The sequence below is a fragment of the Pangasianodon hypophthalmus genome, chromosome 3, assembly GCF_027358585.1.
Source record: "Pangasianodon hypophthalmus isolate fPanHyp1 chromosome 3, fPanHyp1.pri, whole genome shotgun sequence".
In the NCBI taxonomy this organism is placed as follows: Eukaryota; Metazoa; Chordata; class Actinopteri; order Siluriformes; family Pangasiidae; genus Pangasianodon; species Pangasianodon hypophthalmus.
Window position 1 is genome coordinate 6,937,098 of NC_069712.1, and position 21,156 is coordinate 6,958,253.

General features: G+C 36.3%; 1 protein-coding gene across 2 annotated transcripts; it reads right to left on the reverse strand.

The window, feature by feature from the left end:
* Positions 1-1,777: 1,777 nt before the first annotated feature.
* LOC113541261 (probable E3 ubiquitin-protein ligase HERC6) lies at positions 1,778-20,176 on the reverse strand. 2 transcript variants are annotated; one of them, XM_053232408.1, is made up of 23 exons: positions 19,888-20,176; positions 18,769-18,922; positions 18,094-18,176; positions 17,758-17,985; positions 16,823-16,914; positions 16,457-16,584; positions 15,519-15,667; positions 14,554-14,609; positions 13,982-14,082; positions 13,806-13,865; positions 13,088-13,175; positions 12,083-12,263; positions 11,253-11,404; positions 8,773-8,904; positions 8,563-8,661; positions 7,894-8,070; positions 7,659-7,799; positions 7,367-7,533; positions 6,089-6,155; positions 5,886-5,956; positions 5,436-5,619; positions 3,975-4,077; positions 1,778-3,007 (listed from the first exon to the last, which is right to left on the reverse strand). In XM_053232408.1, the coding sequence occupies exons 1-23, from the start codon at positions 20,114-20,116 to the stop codon at positions 2,793-2,795; spliced, it is 3,057 nt and encodes a 1,018-aa protein (XP_053088383.1). In that variant the 5' UTR covers positions 20,117-20,176; the 3' UTR covers positions 1,778-2,792. The 2 variants fall into 2 exon arrangements, with proteins under 2 accessions (XP_053088383.1, XP_034158847.2); XM_034302956.2 differs by having other exon boundaries at positions 13,088-13,178.
* Between the last annotated feature and the right edge of the window lie 980 nt (positions 20,177-21,156).

Here is a 21,156-nt window from a genome sequence, read left to right on the forward strand (position 1 = left end):
AGAATTCAGATATATTGGGGCATATTTATTTATTTATTTTTTTAATTGCCACTTTGGTTCAGCTTTCTTGCCATTAGTAAAACAAAATGTACCTAAATCTTTTAAACTAGCAGTTACCAAACCCCTGACCTCAACCCCTGTCTGTTGTCCAACTATAGGCCAATACCAAACCTCCCCTTTATCTCCAAGATCATAGAAAATGTTGGAACACAGCAAATATGCTCATACCTGCATAGGAATAACATTCATGAAATCTATCAATCAGGATTTAGGCCTCATCATAGCACAGAGACGGCGCTGGTTAAAGTGGTAAATGACTTACTACTGGCCTCTGATCAGGGTTGTGTCTCCTTGCTTGTGCTGCTTGACCTTAGTGCAGCTTTTGATACCACTGATCATGCTATTCTCCTTGATAGACGAGAAAATGTTGTTGAAGTTAAGGGAACGGCCCTCTCCTGGCCCAGGTCTTATTTGACTGATCGTTTTCAGTTTGTAGACGTAAATGTTGAAGTTTCTACTCATAATAAGGTAATGTTTGGTGTTCCACAAGGCTCTGTTTTAGGCCCACCACTTGTTTCTTTATATATGCCATCTCTGGGTAAATTTATTCGTAAACATGGTATTAGCTTCCACTGTTATGCTAATGACACACAGTTATATGTTTCAGCAAAGCCACATGAGAGATACCAGTTTAATAAAGTTGAGGAATGTTTAAAGGACATTAGACACCGGATGCTTATTAACTTCCTTCTACATAATTCTAACAAGACAGAAGTACTTGTACTAGGACCACATGCAGCTAGAAGTAAGTTTCTGATTACATAATAACTCTGGGTGGCCTTTCTGTTTCATCATGTGCAGCAGTAAAAGACCTTGGTGTGATTATCGACTGTAGTCTTTCTTTTGAATCTCACAAAGATAATATTACTAGGATAGATTTCTTTCTTCTCAAAATTGTTGCTAAGATAAGAAATATAATGTCACTACATGATGCAAAAAAGCTAGTTCATGCTTTTGTTACCTCTAAATTGGATTACTGTAATGCTCTACTGTCTGGATGTTCCAGTAGATGCATAAACAAGCTCCAGTTAGTCCACAGTGCACCAGCAAGAGTCCTTACTAGAACCAAAAGATATGACCACATCACCACTATCTTATCCACACCTAATTAATTTTCATGTTGTTACCTTGCTTTACTACTCCTAGTTTTGTTTCGTAGTTTTGTTTCTGTTTCATGTGTTCCACTTCAAATAAACCTAATCCTGCACTTGCATCCGCCTCCACTACTAATTCCTGAGAGATATGTGAAATATACTGTATTAGTAATGACAATTATAATTATAACCTTATGAAAAGATAATAGCCAAAACATGTCATTTTTCTAACCTCATACTGTTTGATGCTGACTACACCCCTTTACACGCTGTTAGATTAATATAATAACAATAACTTAGAACAACTAATTAAGAATTCAAACATCTTTGAATATGCATAAACATGCATTAATATCATCATTTGTCATTTATTCATTCATTCATTCATCTTCAGTAACTGCTTTATGGGTCCTGATGTATCCATGCAAACACTAATTTGCTTGCTTACTCACACCTAAATTGTAAGTAAATATTTCTTCTGGCTGTAAATTTAATTAAAACAAGCTGTATAAACTTTTCATAACATGGATGAGCCGCCACTGATTAAAATTTTCAACTTAACAACTTACAGAAGTGCTCATCCAGTCATTTTTCCCCCTTTAATTTTATATATTTGTATGTAGACGTAACAAGAAGTAAACCTTAATACATAGCTGTTACAAGAAGGTAGATAGTGTAAACCTCTGACTCAGTAGGATTTGGTCAGTTACATAGGATTTGATCAAAGAGAAACAAGTGTATAAAGTAAAAGATAAAGGTGTGTGTGTTTGTGTGTGTGTGAAAAATCTTAATAATACCCACAGACGTGCAAGAGGATTTTAGGATTGCACCTTGTTGTTAGTTTATATTCATGAAATATGAAATTGCAATATGGGGCATTTCTACCTAAAAGTGCAAAATACAGGACAGTATTTCTATAAATATATCAGATTTGCACCCACAATGTGATTTACTGCAATGCAGCCTGAAAGTCACTTTGGGAAAGATGATTGTATGCACAAAGTAGTACAACAGAAAGACAGGTATTATATTTGTGGAAGCCTGGTTCTAGCAGCTGAATGCACAATTATACTGCTATCTATGATTTTATAATGACTAAGTTTATCAACATTATACCTTTGAAAATTTTAATTTGAAAATGATCAGAAAACTTCATAAAAGGATCTAATATGACTGTGGGAAAGATGGTTTCTTATTACATGTTCACCACACATTCATACCTCTGATGGTAACAGCATTTAAATAAAACCTATGAAAAGATTTTCATTCAGATTAAGCTCATGAACAGAATATATTTTTTATTTTAAGTTCTTGGTATATTTTGAACAGCTTTTCACAGCTTTTCATTACTTTAATCAGTGTTATACTGGACAAGTGATTATGCCTGGTCGGTGAATTTCAGTTTTGCACTCTCCACAGCTAAAGTGAACAAATGGTACATGCAAGAACCTAAGTGACATAGTGTTTCCTTCCTACTTTGTAAGTGATGCAGTTCATGCAAATATTCTTTGTAATTACCTGCAACATAGCCACTGTTTGCACATGCAAGAAAATGAGTGCTAGTTTCTGAGATCTTAGTTAATCAGGGCTGGTTAGCACATAAGATTTAGAACAATGCATGACCTAAATATTCAAAGATCAGTCTTCTATCCAAAAGCCTCGGTTGTGGTCTATTGCTTCAATAAGCTTTGCCTCCAAACGCTGCTTGTTCTCATATGGAGGGAGCATGAAATAAGAGTGGCAGGTGAGGGACTCCGGGAGGTGGTCCTGGGTGAAGTTAGGACGATCCAACACAGTCATCCTAACCTGGTCCATCCCAAGGATGGGTACGCGATCACAGCCTGTCAGAAACACTGAAAAAAAGAGGAAGGACAGAAAAAAAGGTTGTATGCGGGAATCGTAGAATGGGCCAGGGAGGTCAAGGAACTTGTCTAGGTGTTAAACATTCAGCATATACCATATACAGTATATGGAAGAATATTACATCTGTAATTGCTGGATTCTTGTTGACAGCACTCAGATTTTATGGTTTATGTTTGATGGATTTATGGCCTCACATGTCTAGTATGTTGCACTATAATTTTGGAGGTCCAGCATACTATAGTTGCATTCCTAGCTACATACTAAGACAACTTCCTCAGCAGTTGTATATGTTGAAGAGCCCTGTCTTATTGGGATTCATTTTAATTAATAAAGGAAGCCCTTCATGAATTTTTTATTCATGATTGTTCATGAAATCTGTTTATTCACTGTCACTTGCTAGTTTATCATATTAGCTAAGGATGGATCCCAAACTAGCATTAGCAATATTTTTTTTCTGAAACTAAATACTAGATTACTAGATTACTAGAAAACTAGATTACTGTTCTCAGAATAACAAGGGTAACCAGCTAACTAAGGGTAACTATTAAGTTATTGAGCTGCATATGATATCTAGAAAAGCTGTGAGATCATGTTAGGTTAATTAGCTTATTTTAATCACAGAACGACTTTTAGAAAGACAAATACGAACACTGCCGTGACTGTTAAGAAAACTGTAATTGTTCTTATTAGTTGGCAGAACAGATGGATCTGCTATGTTTGTGGAAACACATGTACAGGAGTGCCTATAATGAAAAGGACGATGGCAATACTTCCCAAGAAAGCTGTCTACATGGGTAGCTGCTTTATAATTCAAATGCAATGACTATCTACCTGTACATGGATGGAATGGTGATCAAAACCTACTTACCTTGATTGCTTGGCATCAGGCTTTATTACCGTAAATACACAAGAATTGCTTCAAGTTTCCAAAACATGGGAACAAATAAATGGACTCACAGAGAAAGGCTTTCTTTTGCTCATGCGTCAGCTCCTCAAATACCTCCCAGAAAGCAATGATAGTAGGGTGTCTCTCATGGTACTGTCCAACATATGCTGTATTCTAAATACAACAATACACTAGTTCTTTACATAATCATAACAGGATCATACTCTAAAATTAATAATATCTGCAATTTTTTTTAATCTGCAAAAATACTCCACAATACAAGTTTCACAAAGTTTTATAAATTTATTAAGAATAACAAACTGCAATATCACATTTATTCTTTGCTTCGAGTCTCATTGAGCTCAGTTGCATTTCCAGGGATCATCCTTAAGATGTTACAACTTATTTATTAAAGTTCACCTTGGTAGATTCATTTGATTTGAAAAGGTACACATCTGTCCATTTAAAGCCCCACAACTGGGCATGCCACAACAACAACAAAAAAAACAAGCCATGAGGTCAAAGGGATTGTCTATGAGCCTCCAGATAAAGGATTGTGTGGCTTCCATCATTCAAAACTGTCAAATCGTCTTAGAGTTGAAGTCCAGGCAAACTGAGCAAACAGGGGGAGACGGGCTGTAGTCAGTGAGGTGACTGAGAACCTGAATGTCACTCTGAACTCCAGAGGTCCTGTGCATGCATGGAAGAACCTACCAGGACCATCTCTGCAGCATTCCAACATTTATGGTTTTATGACAGATTCTCAGGAAAATAAAGGATTCCTCAGGGCTTCCTTAAGGATTCATTGGCTAGTTAAGGGTTGCTAGACTCCTAAAAGATTTCCCCAGAAAAATAACCAAAGAAACTCTTTCAAGTGTTTTAATTTCCCAAGAGTGGTCAAGTGGCCAGATAGAAACCACTCCTCAGTATAAATCACATAACAGTTTGCTTAATGTTGCCAGAAGACAGCTCACAGGCCAGGAGAAACATCATTCTGTTAAAACCAAGTGTCAGGATTATGGGCTTGTTATTTTGAGTAGGGGTAACGCAATGGCACTATTGTATCTATTGAATGCTCAAAATATCCATATCTGCATCTTTATTCGGATTTAAATCAGAAGTTTTTCTCTCTTTTTTTTTTTTGATTTTTGTTTCTCAAATATCAACCCAACCACTTTGGCTGGAAAACACTGGGGGAAAAATGCCAAGAGGTAGAAATATCAACATGGTCTGTGAATTCTTTTTCTTTTTTAGTACCTGCTCACATTTTTGAACAAATGGTTGGTTCTATTTTCCAAAATATAAACAAATTAGTAGCCAAATTCCTATCTGTATTTGTGTCTGTTTAGAAGACATTATCTGTTCATTCAAAATAATGCATTTTTATTTAGTTAGATCCCTATTATGGAGTATTTTTTGCAGCTTAATCAAGAAAAAAAAAAGAATTTTCTGTTTGAATGTAAGGCTGTAACAAGACAAAATGAGAACTTGAAAATTGAATACTTCCAAGTATATTCATCGGTGTTTCAGACCTGTTTGAATGTATCCCAGTCGTATTCCTCTGTGCCCACCATCACTCCTCTGAGCTCCTCCGGCTGGAAGAAGTTCACCACGTCTTCATCACACACTTTGTAAAATCCCCTCTTAAACTCATTAAACACCTGCTCCACTGACTTGTTCAGTGCGTAATCTACATATGCCACCACAAACTCCTTCCTGTTGAAATAATTATGTATGATGAAAAGGTAGTCAATATAGTGTATAATGTACAATATATTAATACTGTGTGGGTCTAAGCATAGGCAATAAACACATCACTGGTCAGTAAAAGAAAAAACACCATACATTATAAGAGTGATATTAATCAGAGCATCAAGAATTGTTATTAATACTGCAGTCAGTTATAAAAGCTTATAAATGTATAATAATTTCATAATTGCAAAAGGAAATATAATCATTCAAATGTTCAAGATGCAGTTTACTTGTTATCACTTGTCACTGATTCTCCTTTTTCGTGGGACTCCAGCTCCACATCAGCACCATCCCAGTGCACCTGTGGGTTAAAGGAACAATGCTTAAGATTTATTTGTAAATTAATAATCATGCATTAAGAAACTTGAACTTAAGAAAAAATATCAACTTGCTAGACTGTCATTTTATGCAACTTGACAGAAATGTCTCATACACAGAAAGGGATGTTCAAGTCATCAACAACATCATCAGAGTAGTCATGAAGGATACAATGCAGACTCCTGAGAAAAAAAAAGAGATTAAAACAAATCAGTAATTTGCTTAAAGACAAGAAAAGAAAATGCATTTAAAAATGAAAACTGGCAGACGTGACCCAGGACTTTCAACTAAAAGTATTAATAACATTTAATATACTGTATGTGATAATCCACAAATTACCTTACACAGTCCTGTGTCTTACATTTCTCATATTTCTCATTTTCTATATTTTTTAATGTTAAGTATTAATCCAGTTAAATGTATGAACTGTATGTGCGCTCTGTTGTTTAAGGAAGTAGGAGAGGGAGTTACTGTTATGTAACACTGTTGTCTTTATTGTTAGGGACCTAAATAAATTTGGATGGACCTCAAAAAATTTCTACCAAGAATGAGGAGTACTGGATATTATATATTAATCTGTAGTAATAAAACTAGTATTTTTTTAGTACTTTTGGAAAGTAAACTAAGCAATACTTTCCAAATCTTGTATAATATCTAATGGAGAATTACTAGTCCTTAGTATCTATCATGTGTTTCACTATATGATATTGCTCCAGATCATCATTAACTCCTTAAGAGTGGACACATGAACACTTCAGACATTATCTAACATATACCACTTGTGCATTCCTTCATTAATATGAGCGATGTGTATCACATATACACATAGCCATCTCTTTATGATTGTGAACAATGACACACTTACTGTTGCAGAAAAAAAGAATAATGGAAGATAAACTAAGATTAAGCTTTAAGGTAGAGTCACATTTTCTAGGTCAATATGCAAATTCGATCATACTGCCATATGAAAAGTTTAAAAGAGATATCAGAAGGGATAGTGGTGTGTACAGGATGTGAGCATTTTTTATAATAATATAATAATAAAGTATAAACATCTACTGTATATTGTGGTTAATGAACTGTTGAAGTAGGCTACATTATTATTACGTACTAAGTAATCTTCTTTAGTAGTTAATAGCAGTAACCTAGGTGTTCCTTCTTAGTCTCTGCATAGTTACCTATGAGTTACTGAGCAATACTGAAAAGTGTTACTCATGTTCAGTATTATGGCTTTGAACAAGCGACTTTTCAATACTTGCTTGGACTTGATAGTTCGCCTTAACAAGTGCATCTACAGTCACCTACTGTTGTAATTTGCTCTCTTTAAAATTCACAAAGTTAAGAGACAAATTACATTATAATTAAGGACCTGAAAAAAGTGTGAGTATCTTACTTTCCAATCACAGGGTTGAACTCAATCATATCCTCCAGAGTGGGCTTTACATTGACCAGCTTCTTAAACAAGGCAAGAGGAAAGGGCATATGCACTATGTTGTTGTTGTAGAGGGCCAGGCCGCAGAGGATCCCGAACAGGAAGTACTGTTTTAATTCAAGCGTTGGCTAAAAGAGATAGTCAGAACAATGTAATGTAAATAAGTAAGTATAATGTAAGTCTTTACTAACAGAATACTAAGTATGTGGAACACTCTGTGTTTTGATTTAAGCATCAAGTGGTATATTTGCACCTTGGCAGGGAACCAGATCATTGTCTGCCTGTCATTGTACATGAACATCCCTGATTTAGGGGCCAGAAGCTCATTAAACGTATGGAGGAAAAAATCCCGTTTGTTAACTTCTGTCAGTTTGGAGTCTTCTACAAACTGCACCTGCAAGAAACCTGAAAGTTAGTTATGCTGACCAACCCCTTTTTTCAGATGTACTTAGCCATATTAGATGTTTTTGACAAAGTTTTCTTCTCACCACTAGAGTTTTTTTTAAGTTGTCATGGTCAGCATTATTAAGTTGTCTGAATGTGTCCTCAAGCAGGGCAGTGCGTCTCACTTTCAGCTGGAGGATCGGTGTCGGGACCTCCCAATTGCACATCTCCCGAAAGAATCCGCCAGACACCACGTCAATGTGGACAAACTGATGAACCAACTGGAACATGAATGGAATGCATTTATTGTTTTTCTGGAGTTTACCAAAAATTTGTCATAACATAAATTATGATGTTACTGTCATACTGAAATCAGTAGCAGTCACAATGAACACAAATGCTCAGACAGTGCAAGTTTTATGAAGCTATGCATAATTTGACTTATTAAAAGACTATTGACTAATTAAAAGAACTTCAAGAGTAAATACAGAGATGGCAGAGGAGCTAAGCCCCCTGTCTTTCAAAAATCAATATAGGTTAAAATTCATTATTATATATTTTAATTTTTGGTATCCACATCATCTTATTTGCAATTATTATTATTATTATTATTATAATTATTATTATTATCATAAATGAGACCTCAGGATATAATGTATTAGGTCAAGCCTAACAGTTTAATTGCTGAGCTACTGACAGATATTAGATTTCAGCCCTCGCATCTAATGCAATATCACATGACATTTAATATACATTAATAATAACAGGAATACCTGGGTAACATTAGCAATGTATTTGAAAATGCTGATTTTGCTTGGCAGGTCCAGGAGAAATGGGTAACGGCAGAAAATGGCAGACGTCTGATCCACTTCCTCTCCACCATAAAGAATAAGATAGGAAAATTAATTTGATTATATCAGCTTGCTCCCTGCCTCATTGGAAAGGTTCTTGCTTTTTCCACTCTGAACATTTTCTAGTTTTACCTTAACTAGTTCAGACTTAATGTACATCCACAGCATAACATCCTGTTCGAGTAACTGAAGTGTGGTGCCGATCTCTTCTATGTAGAACTCACTGAGTGGAACCTTCTTTGACTTCTCCGCCCTTTTGTTTCCCTTTGAATGGAATAGCATGGATTAATGGTAATCTATTTTTGGTACCAAAAGTTTATAGTTTATAAATCATTTTAGTTTTCATTAAATGTTTTGTACTTACAGTACTGTGCAAAAGTCTTAGGCACATGCAAGAAATGCTGTAGAGCAAAAATGCCTTCAAAAATAACGAAATTAAATGTTTCTACATTTTAAAAAATACTATAAAGAGCAGTAAACAGTAACAAATGAAACAAATCAATATTTGGTGTGACGATCCTTCGCTTTAAAAAAATAGTAGTCTCAGGTACAGTTTGTTAGGTTTTATAAGGAAATGAGCTGTAAGTGTTACTGAGCATCTTGCAGAAGCAGCCACAGTTCTTCTGCAGACTTTAACTGTCACACTTGCTTCTTATTTTTGCAGCGAAACCCAGCAGCCTTCAATATGTTTTTTTGTCTGAAAAAGTGTCTCTTATGGAATCTGCTGCTTTCTTTACTGACATACAAACATTTTTCTGTAACATTTAATTTTGTGGTTGAAAACTAATGTTTGGAAATCTAAAATGTTTTTGTACTGAATCAATAATGTAGAAGTCATAAAATAAAAATCTATAACTATAATCTATAATCTATAACAAACTTTGTATTAAAAGAAACAGGGTGCATAAGACTTTTGCACAGTACTGTATATAACATATTCTGTAATAGAGCTGTGTGCAGGACTGTTTTTTCTTTTTTAAATCCCAATCCCACCCACTCCGACTACCAAATACTGAAAGTCTATCTCACTCCAAATCTTTTCCATAAATACAGGTCTGATTCTTGATATACTTTCAGACAACACTGTTCAGCTACATAATTTTATTTCTCTGTTTTGTAAAATAGCAATTTAGCACAGGTAGCTTGTATACTGTATACAAACTTAAAGAACTTATTAAATTATTCCTATAACTCCCACCACTCCAGTACAGTGTATACTTCTATCTTCAAAGTTTGTGAGGCAGGTCCTAGCGGTTGCAAGACTACCACACTAAGAAGCCATATTATGTGGAAAATCCCACTGCCAAGTCTGTGTAAAAATACATAAGAAGTGGATGCAGTTTAAGGCAGATATTTACAGAATTTTTTTTTTTTTGCTACATTAGCCTCAGAGCTCAAGTGTTTCAGTGAAAAATTAAAGAAGCAAATGTTGGATTCCAAATTGGTCAATTATATTTATACTAAGAGGAAAACTTGTTTTTTCTCAAACTATATCTTTAATTGTAGTGCCCTTTGGTGTTATCTACTCCCAAGAGTAAGCAGAGGTTAATGAGAGTGAACAGCAATGGAGTTCCGGCTCCTTTGGTTCATGGGAACAGCAAGTGGAACTGAGTTCCTGTAACAGAATTTAATGGAAATGCATTTCTAATACAATCTCCATAAAATCCATTGAACTATTCAATGTGATAAATCATGTTGATAAAGAACCCCTACACAGCTACATGCTAGCTACCCTAAAGCACCTGACCGCGCATCTTCGGATCTTTTATGATGTTTTTGGTGCTGTGCGTTTACAGCTATGATTCCTTTCATCCCGCTGATTCATACAATCATCCAAGTATGTTTTAATTCCTGCTGTTATACAGTGTTTCAACTTCCTTCATAAATTATTTAATAATGCGATCATATTTTTTTCTCTTCTATACTGTTAGCCAAAGTAATTCTGAAGCATTTTGGTGCATAATTAGCTAGCTAAAGCAGGCCTATTATGTGTGGATAGATTTTTATTTTTATAGACAATTTGTCTAATAATAGTTTTTGGTTTGCAAACTACTTGTTGTTAGATGTACTGAAAAGGCACATTTACAACCTAGTTAACCGGATTAAGCTAGCCAAATAGATTAAACTTACCAGACTTCAATTCAACAGAGTTGAGTGAAATATGGATGGTAACTGACTATTTTCAAAAGAACTAAGAAGATGCTTGTGTTCATTTTGCTGTTATAAAAGCTTCACTGTATCTTGTGTCTTTTCCAGAAAAAGTCATCATTTTGTTATCATTATAGCATAATAGCAAATTCCTAGAAAACCAGGATTTGGAATTCCTGGCAAGACCAAATTATGAAAATTCGGGCCACACAACTATAGTTGGTTAAATTAAGCCCTCAGAAAAAGACATTAATATATTAAAGCTAAAATATTATTATTTCACTACAACCATTATATCATTGATGTGAACACCTAGTAATAACATCTTGTAATAAATTGAACAGAACTGTTTCTATGTTTATGGCACCCATTAAAAATTAAAATTTCTGACTACATTCTTTGAAATGTTGCATCAGTATTATAACTGTGTGTTAGAAGTATGACAGCCAAAACTGGACACTGACCCTGTAAAGTAACTTGAGGACTTCCAGCACTGCTTTCACACCAGGGTTATAATTTACCCACAGATTGGACTTCAAGAGGAAGGCAAGTGCTTGTTTCCACATGCGGATGTGCTTTGTCATAATGTTGGGATCCATGGAGGACAAATACTCCTCTGTAGGTCACAGAAAACATAAACCATTCATATGAAAACTCAGTTATGATCAGTATAAAGAGTAAACTGTATTATAAACATTACGATTAATAATAACTGTCTCTGACCTCTCAAAAGTTCACTCTTGAATTTTCCTTTGTTATACCACTCCTGGCTTTCTCAGGATGCTTTGGGTGGAAATGTCTTAAGCTGCCTAGTAACAGTACTGTATAAATAAAATTTATCTGCATCTCCTGAACCTCAAATCCTCATTCTGTTTCTATTAGTAATTTGGATATAGGCTACAGGAGGGTCCAACACTCTGAGATGCTATTGACATGCCATATCTTAAAAACACTGTACCACCTGATTCTGATGCAATTATCTAATTATAATATTATTATCCTTATCACTTACATCTGTGTTATTGCCCTTACTGTTTCCAGTCAATAAAAACAAACTTTTATGGCTTCAAATAATGATATCGTTGTAACATGCCGAAGTGGGAGGCAGGATAAGGCCATGAAAGCAGTGCTCATCATGCAGGAAACCGCACTGCACAGTGATGGGGAATTTGTGAGAAAATGTAAATATAAATGGCAAAACTGTATTAGTATGACTTCCTGCCTTTCCATGAAGGAAATATAGATTCTTATTCTTATCCTGAATGATGAATGAATAATAGCATTAAAATCTTACTCAGGCTTTTCATGGCAGTCTCATTGAGGTCTGTGATGGCTACAGCTAACGGCAGCACCAGTTCAATGACATTGAGCTGTTCATGAAGAATGGAGCACGTGGGCAGAAGCAGGAAGATCTCAGGACACCTCATCACTTTAGCAGCATCCAAAAGTTTGTGTACAACATGTGTGATGTTCATCTGGAGTAACAGAACTGTAACGTTAATGACACTAAATTGACACAAAATGATCATCAGATTTAAAATCATAGGACTACATCTTAACTTGCTCAGCTATTTCTATCAAGTTTTAGGGAGATCACTATTGATCGATAGCTGCCTTTATACCAGGGGTGTCAAATACACAACCAGCAGGCCAGGACCGGCCCTATGAAGGTTCTAACCTGGCTGACCAAATGAATTTATAATCTGTGCTCTAAGTTAGAATCGCCTTGTGGACTGTAATTAAATTGAACGATTAGATAAAAAGAAAGGGTTATTCTATGTCAAAGGAGGCAAAATAATAAAAACCTCAGGGCCATAATCTGAGCAACTGACAGCATATGCTAATATTATGCAATTCTTCATCAGCTAGAAACAATATGGCGTTGCAACCATGTCACTTTCCAAAGGATCTAATTTAAGGGTTTTACAGTAATGGGATGATTACTCATGCTTCAATAGTGTGGGCGGTTTTGTGTAGATTTGTGACATATAATCCCAATTAATTCCATTTTAGTGCATTCAGAATGTACCTTGCAGATAAATGTTAATTAATTAATACATTTAAGAGGAGTTGGTCGATGTGTTACTGGTCACTAAACTATTTTTTTCATCTGGCCAACTTGACATTGGACTGAAAGTAATGTGGTCCGTTTCCTACAATGAGTTTGACATGACTGCTTTTACTCATTTGCAGAGACCTGACACAACTGCATGAATTTTGTGAGGCTGATTACCACTTAATACATTTTATAGTCACATGACACACAGCATTTTTTTTTCCAAAACAAATTGGACTCAACTGAGTTCTTGATCCAGGGAATCTGCAGGAGCTGGTCAAACGTCTGGCTAGCGGCATTCAAGTCAACCTGAATAGTACCTGGAGTATTTCTACTGATTACAAAAGATCAGGGACAGGAAGTAATTTTAATATCGTGTACAGTTTTGTGGAATTGTTATTAAAAATACAATTAACACACATCAAAAACCAACAGAGAGAATCAAATATCAACATTATACTGCTTGATTTTATATAGCACTGTTTTAACATAAAAATATTGTATATAATTCCCGTCATTACTATACTTTCTACCTGGCTGCTACCCCAATAACTGCTATGTCCATATGTGGTATAAGCTTATCTGCTGAATAATATGTCATAGTTGTTATGTTTACATTCACAGCAATTTATTATATTGTTATTCTTTTGCACTACCTGTTATATCTGACACTTTCATACTAGAACTGTGTATTGGTCGGTGCTGCACTGTATCTTACTGTGCCTATTGTCCTGTTTTGGTTGTTATTGTACTGTCTTGTGCTGTTTGAACATGTTTAGATATGCACTTTATGTAGTAATGTGTAGTCTCATGTAGTTCTGTGTTGTTTTTATGTAGCACCATGGCCCTGGTGGAACGTTGTTTCGTTTCACTGTGAACTGTACTACCTGTATATGGTTGAAATGACAATTAAGCCACTTGACTTGAGGTTTCTCATTTGTGAGATACTTAACAGATTTACCTGTCCTTAATGAAGCAGGCGACGAGATTTGAACTTGTGGCAAAAGTCAAGAAAATCTCCCTGTGGTAAAAATATACTGTGTCATGAAAAAAAAAACACATAGCAAAACATAATTCACCCAGATTTGTTGCATCAACTAGCTTTTAGAACCTAAAATTAAGCCACTTTTTTCTCACCTTTTGATTTCTTTGATGCTTCTTTCACACTCCAACGTTGTAACCCATCTCTGCACTTGGGCCTCTTCAAGTTTTCCAACTGGCTCTCCAAGAATATTGGTCTGACCAAAAAAAAAGGAAAAAGAAAAATGAAATGTAAATGTGTTTTTGCTTGTAGGTGCTATCACTGAACCCTGACCATTATCTCTTGTCTATGTCTCTATGTCTAAGATAGTTGAAATTTTTTCTTCTATTAAAGACTGTTGCAACAATGCTAGCAATGCGACTCACAAACACATGATAACTTCTCTCAGGAATAAGGAAAAAACAGTAATAATCACCACATTGGCACTAGAATCATTAAGCACATCAAAAATATTTAAAATGCATATATGTCCCGGGGTAGAGCCTTCCTTCAAGGTTTGCTCAAATATGATTTCTGCATTCTTAGTCTATGATTTTATGGAATATCCATACCAAAAAACTTTAGCTTGAAAGGTTCTTTTGAGTTAATTCCAGCTGCCATTCATTTACAGATAGATAGAATGAAAGAAGTAAAAAGTGATATACAGTATACCAGGAAGTGTGTTTACCTTGGAATGTGGAAAGAAAAGAAAGTTAGAACTGTAGCCAGATGATATCTTCATTTCTATTTAAATGAAGAAGATATGTAATAATGAATACAGATGAAAGTATTTAGCATAAAGTTGATTAAATAGGTCAGTAAATGTATGACTACACAACCTGCTGCAAATTATTCTTCATCAACTTGTTAGATTTTATCATTTACAGTTTGACTGACTGCTGTGATGAGTGTGTGTAGAACTCCTGAGTGTATTTAGTCAGTTGTGGTTTTTGGCACAGATATCATGGTCATGGCGTTTAACAGCGACTCTACAGGCAAGAAGGAATGCATACACCAATTTTCAAAAATATTTTACAGTTAAAAGTGGAGTCGGTGCTTTGTAAAATTCAGTGAATTTTTGTTTTCACATTCCAGCAGTTTTAATGAAATATCTGTACAGTGAAAGAAACTCTGGTGTGGACCACTGACATCTACATAATCATTACAAAGAAGGTGTCTATACTTGTAATTTATGTTAGCCTAGACTATGTGTGTTTGTGTTTGTTTTGGGGGCGTGGCTTTGGAGGGAATGCCAAAGGGAGGAGCTGCATTTGCAGTTGCTACACAACTTTAGCAAACATCTGTCAAAATCACTGACTTTTAAAACCTTTGGCCATACTGACATGCAGTTTAACTAAAAGAGTTTTTCAAAAAACACATAATTTGCAGAGATGAACTCTTCATGTAATGTATTACAATGATGATTTTTAATTATTTTAAAACTTTACACTTTACCTGAAGGCGAGAACTGGGTTTGGTGAAAAAAAAAACTTATGTATTTCGTTATACTCTACTTTATGTCAATAATATTAACATTTTCCTGTAACCTTAGCTCTGTAGCATATATGCATATGTTGTATTATTATTTTATTTCTAAGGTGCTCTGGGTAAAACAATCAGCCAAATAAATAAATGTACTCGTGGCTTGTGTACCTGTGTGTATCCCTGCTCCTGAGCTGCTCCAGTCTCCTTCCAGTCTTACCGGCTGCAGGCTGTTCTCAGTGCCACCACTCGCCTGAACTTGGACATCACGGCCAAATGTGAAGAGGACACCAGACGGCATCAGAACCAGAGTGTGGTGGCTGTTGTATAGATTAACAGTGAAAAAAAAAAACAGGTTGTAGTGTAGATTAACAGTAAAAAAAATGAGTCAACCGATGACAAGACAGGAGTGGAGACAGAACAAAAACATTTTGCAATTCACTGATGGTCACACCTCCAATGCCAATCACCAAATGTTTGTGGACACCTGACTATCACACCATATGTGCTTTTTGACCATCCCATCCCAAATTTAGTCCCCCTTCACTGTTAGCCCACTTGAGTTCTTCCACTCCAACCTGGGCAATCCATGTCTTCATAGACCTTGCTTTGTGCACAGGGGATTGTCATGCTGGAACATGTTTGGGATTGACTCCTTAGTTCCAGTGAAAGAAAATTTAATGTTACAGCATACAAAGACAACCCAGATAATTGTGTGCTTCAGTTTGTGGCAACAGTTTGGGGAAGAACCACATGTGGGTGTGATGGTCAGGTGTCGACAAACTTGAAGCCATATAATGTACCTTATGAACAGAACACACTCTCATGTCTACACTTTTATTTTGCATTCATACATGACATGCAATTATGCTGATAAGGTTAAGATACATGTGATAAGTTTCTGTTTCTCTCTTATGGGAATCCCTGTGACTCTGGAGAACAAATAACACATGCAGATGCATTATTGATATATTACTCTTCCTTTGATTTGTATGTGACGTTATTGACAACAAATATTTTTTTTGTAAATCATACTCAACACGCGCACTAACCGTGCATGTAGTTTACACAAGCAAATCTGTTCTGTGCATATCTTATTTGCTGATCACCTGCCACAGGTTACTTGTTTAGCAGGTCCATCAATGCCTTCAACTTTCCGGGGTAGAAGCTCGTTATTGGTGGAGTTGTGCCCAAGTTGACCATCAGCTCCCTCTCCGAATGTGTACACCTCTCCAGCCTAAAAATAATAGCAAACTTTCAGAAATTGCATGATGAGGCAGGTAGATTGGAATCTGTATGAATGCTATCTACAGCAAATGTATAATATTCGTGTGAAACCTGTGTAACTGTTCTGTAGCACACATGTAGCACAAATGAAAAGAAACTAAAAGAATGAATTCCTATTATATTAGCAAATATGGACAAATATGAATTGACCCAGCTGTTTTTCTTTGTCCTTGTCTCATTCCATGTACCTTAGTAAGGACAGCAGTGTGAGCTGCTCCACAGCTGATGGAAGAAACCCCCAAGTTCCTCAAAGCTGGAACTGCACATACTGCAAATCGGCCTGTAAGATACAATATTATATTAGCCTTCCTTATATAGAAACTCCAACTTGCTAATTTGGGGATCGGTATCTCATTGGTTAAGGTGCTGTGTTAGTGGCCAGATTGTGAGTTTAAATCCTAGGACTTCCAAAGAGCAACTGTTGGACCTGTTTTGACTGGATTCTGCCCCACTTGTAAATCATTTTGGATAAAAATAGGGATGCACCAAGTATCAGTATCAGGCCAGTTTTGATATGAAACTCTGGACTGGTATCACATGAAATTTGATAGGTTCCAATCTTAAATTCTTTTAAAGCCAGAAGTTTACAGGGAGTCAGCTAGTTTCCTAAGAAGACATCCATATCAGTATCAGAGATCTGATCAGGAAAGTCTTCAGGACAGAGAGATTTGCAGTTTCTCTGTAACATGACAACTGAGATTGGTGACTGATGGCTCAGGAACAACTGTTTATAGCTGTTATAATGTAAGTGATTATAGTGTTGTCTATTTTCCTATAACTGCGTACCCTCAGGTATTTTATTCTTTACTTATGGCACCCAACTGATTGGCCACCTTTATCTTCCATTGATCTAGGGGTGTCCCATACAACCAATATTATTTATATTTTTACAGGGCATGATGTATCTGAAAAACAAAGAAGTAATCCAAATAATTCTACTCCTAGGAATTTGTGTATTGAGAAAAATTGTTTTGTTTTGTTTGTTTCAGTTTTTTTATGTTTCTCCTATGATGCTGGACATATGGGACATCCTGTATTTTTAACCAACCACATGCACAATGAATACTGGAAATTTTTTAAATAGTGCTCAATATCTTATATAAGGCAAAATGTAAAACAGTACCTTTTACATCAGTCCTTTTAAGGCCCAGCTGTCCAACACTGTTAGCTCCACAGCAGAACACTTGAGCTGAGAGAGCCAGGGCCAGGGTGTGAGCTCCACCAGCAGAGATCTGAATGACTGGAACTCCGACAAGAAATCGGACCAGAGCAGGTTCAGGCTGCAGGTCCACTGATTTCCCCAGTCCCAGCTGCCCATATTTATTCTGACCCCATGAAAAGACTTCACCTCCTTTAAGATGGAGAGGCATATTTCATCAATATGTTTCAGCACTATTATAATTGGCCATGTCAATGTTCACATTAAGCATTTAACATGAGTACTATCTGTAACACTCACCTTTTGTTAGGGCCAAAGAATGGAAATTTCCACAAGCCACCTGCACTACTGGGATCTGGAAGGGTAACTGTATCGGGAATGGTCTGGAAAAATGGAATGATTGCAAAATGTGAAACTCCCAACATGTTTGAGCTTTAGAAATTTTCATGTTATTTATAAATTTGGTAGATGCTTTTATCCATGAACAACCAAAGATAAGACCCCAAGGACAGACCCCAGCCCTAGAGATTGTCCGGGGAAGTGGGGGCGCAGGGGATTTCATTTAATTAAATCCCATTTTATTTGTATAGCACTTATAACAGATATTGTCACAAAGCAGTTCTCTCTGAAACTAACCAGGTTATAGATGAAATGATGAAGAAACCTTGGGAGGAACCAGACTCAAAGAGAATCCATCAGATAGCGGGATTATAAATCATTACAATATACTGTATAGAATGTACGAAATGTGTTAATATGAAGGTTGTTGGATATGAGTACATAGGGGTCTTGAGATAGGTATAAGACAGATCATGATCATTGCAGGACAGAATCAACCTCCCCAAGATTCTTCCCAGGCAGTCCCAGGATTTGAACTGACAAACTTTCATCCAGGCAGTTAGCTGGTTTCTTTTTGTGCCTACAGTACTTAGCTGCTATTAATATAACTGATAAAATAGGCTGTCTTATACTTACACTGGTTTGGGACATTTTGCCACTGGGCTGCTGTGGCCCAGCTGACCTTCTCCACCCGCTCCCCAGGAAAACACTTGACCTGAATCACACAGAGCCAAACTGCGGTCCTGTCCACATGCTATTGCAGCTACAGCTCCCAATCCTTCAATCTTCACTGCAGAGAGAGGGAGAGGTGAAAACACAGAGCAAAACCCTGAGTGAGAGACAATGTGTGTGTGTGTGAGAGAGAAAGAGAGAGAGAGAGAGAGAGAGAGAGAGAGAGAGAAACTGAGCGTGAGAGAGTGACTGTTCTCCAAAACCTAATGAGATAACTAGTAAATATCACTATAATCATTCATCTTCAATAAGTTCTAAACTGTCCTGGGAACACTGAACATGAGTCAGGAATACACACACATACACACACACACACACACACATATATATATATATATATATATATATATATATATATATATATATTTTTTTTTTTTTTTCAGATAAAAACATAATGAAGGCTGCTGGGTTTTGCTGCAAAAATAAGAAGCAAGTGTGACAGTTAAAGTCTGCAGAAGAACTGTGGCTGCTTCTGCAAGATGCTCAGTAACACTTACAGCTCATTTCCTTATAAAACCTAATAAACTGTACCTGAGACTACTATTTTTTTAATGCGTTGGATTGTCACACCAAATAATGACTTTCATTTATTTATTTATTTATTTATTTATTTATTTATTTATTTATTTACTGTGTTCTGCTGATGGATGTGTGCCAGGTATTCCTGAGAGCAGAAGCCCAGAAACGAAAATGAAACTCAGGCACTTTGGTAAGAAATGAAGTGTTTAAAAAAGGTCTAAAAAGAGGTCAAACAGGACTGTTACTTAACTTCCCACACTGCTGAGTAAAATAATTTTCTCTTTAACAGAGTGAGAAAAAGGCTGGGAGCCTGATGACATTTTCCTCTCTCTATAAACCTGTTATAAAGTGTTAGTCTGTCATTGCGCATTTATAAAGCTGCTTATTGCGTGTGTGTGTGTGTGTGTGTGTGTGTGTGGGTGGGTGGGTGTGCCTCTCTGTCTCTCTCTCCTCTCTCTCTCTGTGTGTGTGTGTGTGTGTGTGTGTGTGTGTGTGTGTGTTTACCTGGCAGTTTGGTGTCTCTGCTCTTGGATCGTCCCAGCTGTCCTTTAGAGTTTCGGCCACAGGACAGCACCTGACCGCTTCCTGTCAGGAATAAAGTGTGCTGCTCTCCACAAGATATCTGAACGAGTTGTTCATTAAAGTTTACTGAAGTCGGTGTGGCGATGTCTTTCCCTCCAGTGCCGGGAAAAGCGAGCTGTCCTCCGGATGAAGCTCCCCAGCAGAACAACATGATGATGCTGCAGAGACGCTGCTGTGTGAATGAAGCTCTCTCTCATCACCAGTCTGCTCTCTTTCACTCTAATGCTGTCAGACCTCCAGCAGGGGGCGCAGTGGAGGCAAGTCACTGCCAGGGAGCTAATAATAGGCCTACTAGTAATATTCATAATACTGTAACTGCTATAACTACTACTGCTACAATACTACTACTACTGCTACTGCTACTACTGCTACAATACTACTACTACTGTTACTGCTACTACTACTACTGCTACAATACTACTACTACTGCTACTACTACTACCGCTACTGCTACTACTGCTACTGCTACTGCTACTACTACTACTGCTACAGCTACTATTATTATTATTATTATTATTATTATTATTATTATTATTCACTCTAATGCTGTCAGACCTCCAGCAGGGGGCGCTGTGGAGGCAAGTCACTGCCAGGGAGCTAATAATAGGCCTACTAGCAATATTCATAATACTGTAACTGCTATAACTACTACTGCTACAATACTACTACTACTACTGCTACTGCTACTACTGCTACTACTGCTACTGCTAGTGCTACTACTATTATTATTATTATTATCATTATTATTATTATTATTATTATTAATATTATTAAATTTGAAGCTCTCTCTCATCACCAGTCTGATTTGAGTCTAGATTTTTGGTTTTATTATGGATCCAAATGCAGATTTAATAACATTAAGGTTCTATTATGATCTCTATTGTTTTTTTGTTTGTTTGTTTGTTTGTTTGTTTGTTTGTTTTGGTTTGGTTACCTTATTCACCTGTAGAGCCAGTTTAAACAAACTTTTTATTCTCGATGAGTTAAGAGTAAATAAGTATTAGGAAAACAGTTCTCACAGAAACATTGGAGAGGGACGAGGGTATTATGAAATATTTTCATCATTTTGAGGTCATTGTGTGCTAACTTTTGCACTTCACTGTATATACATTTATTTAATGTACTCACAGAGGAAGGCTTTCTTGTCCTGGCTTGACAGTTCTTCAAACACTTCCCAGAATGAGACAGTTG

What these genes read in the sequence shown, in the direction of transcription:
- LOC113541261 (XM_034302956.2), bottom strand. Translation starts at nt 20,116, where the DNA reads ATGTTGTTCTGCTGGGGAGCTTCATCCGGAGGACAGCTCGCTTTTCCC. An exon ending in ACACTGCTGTCCTTACTAAG is followed by an intron (nt 16,585 to 16,822) that starts GTACATGGAATG and finishes TATTATTTTTAG; the next exon opens with GCTGGAGAGGTGTACACATT. An exon ending in TTCAACCCTGTGATTGGAAA is followed by an intron (nt 6,156 to 7,366) that starts GTAAGATACTCA and finishes TTTTTTTCTCAG; the next exon opens with GAGTCTGCATTGTATCCTTC.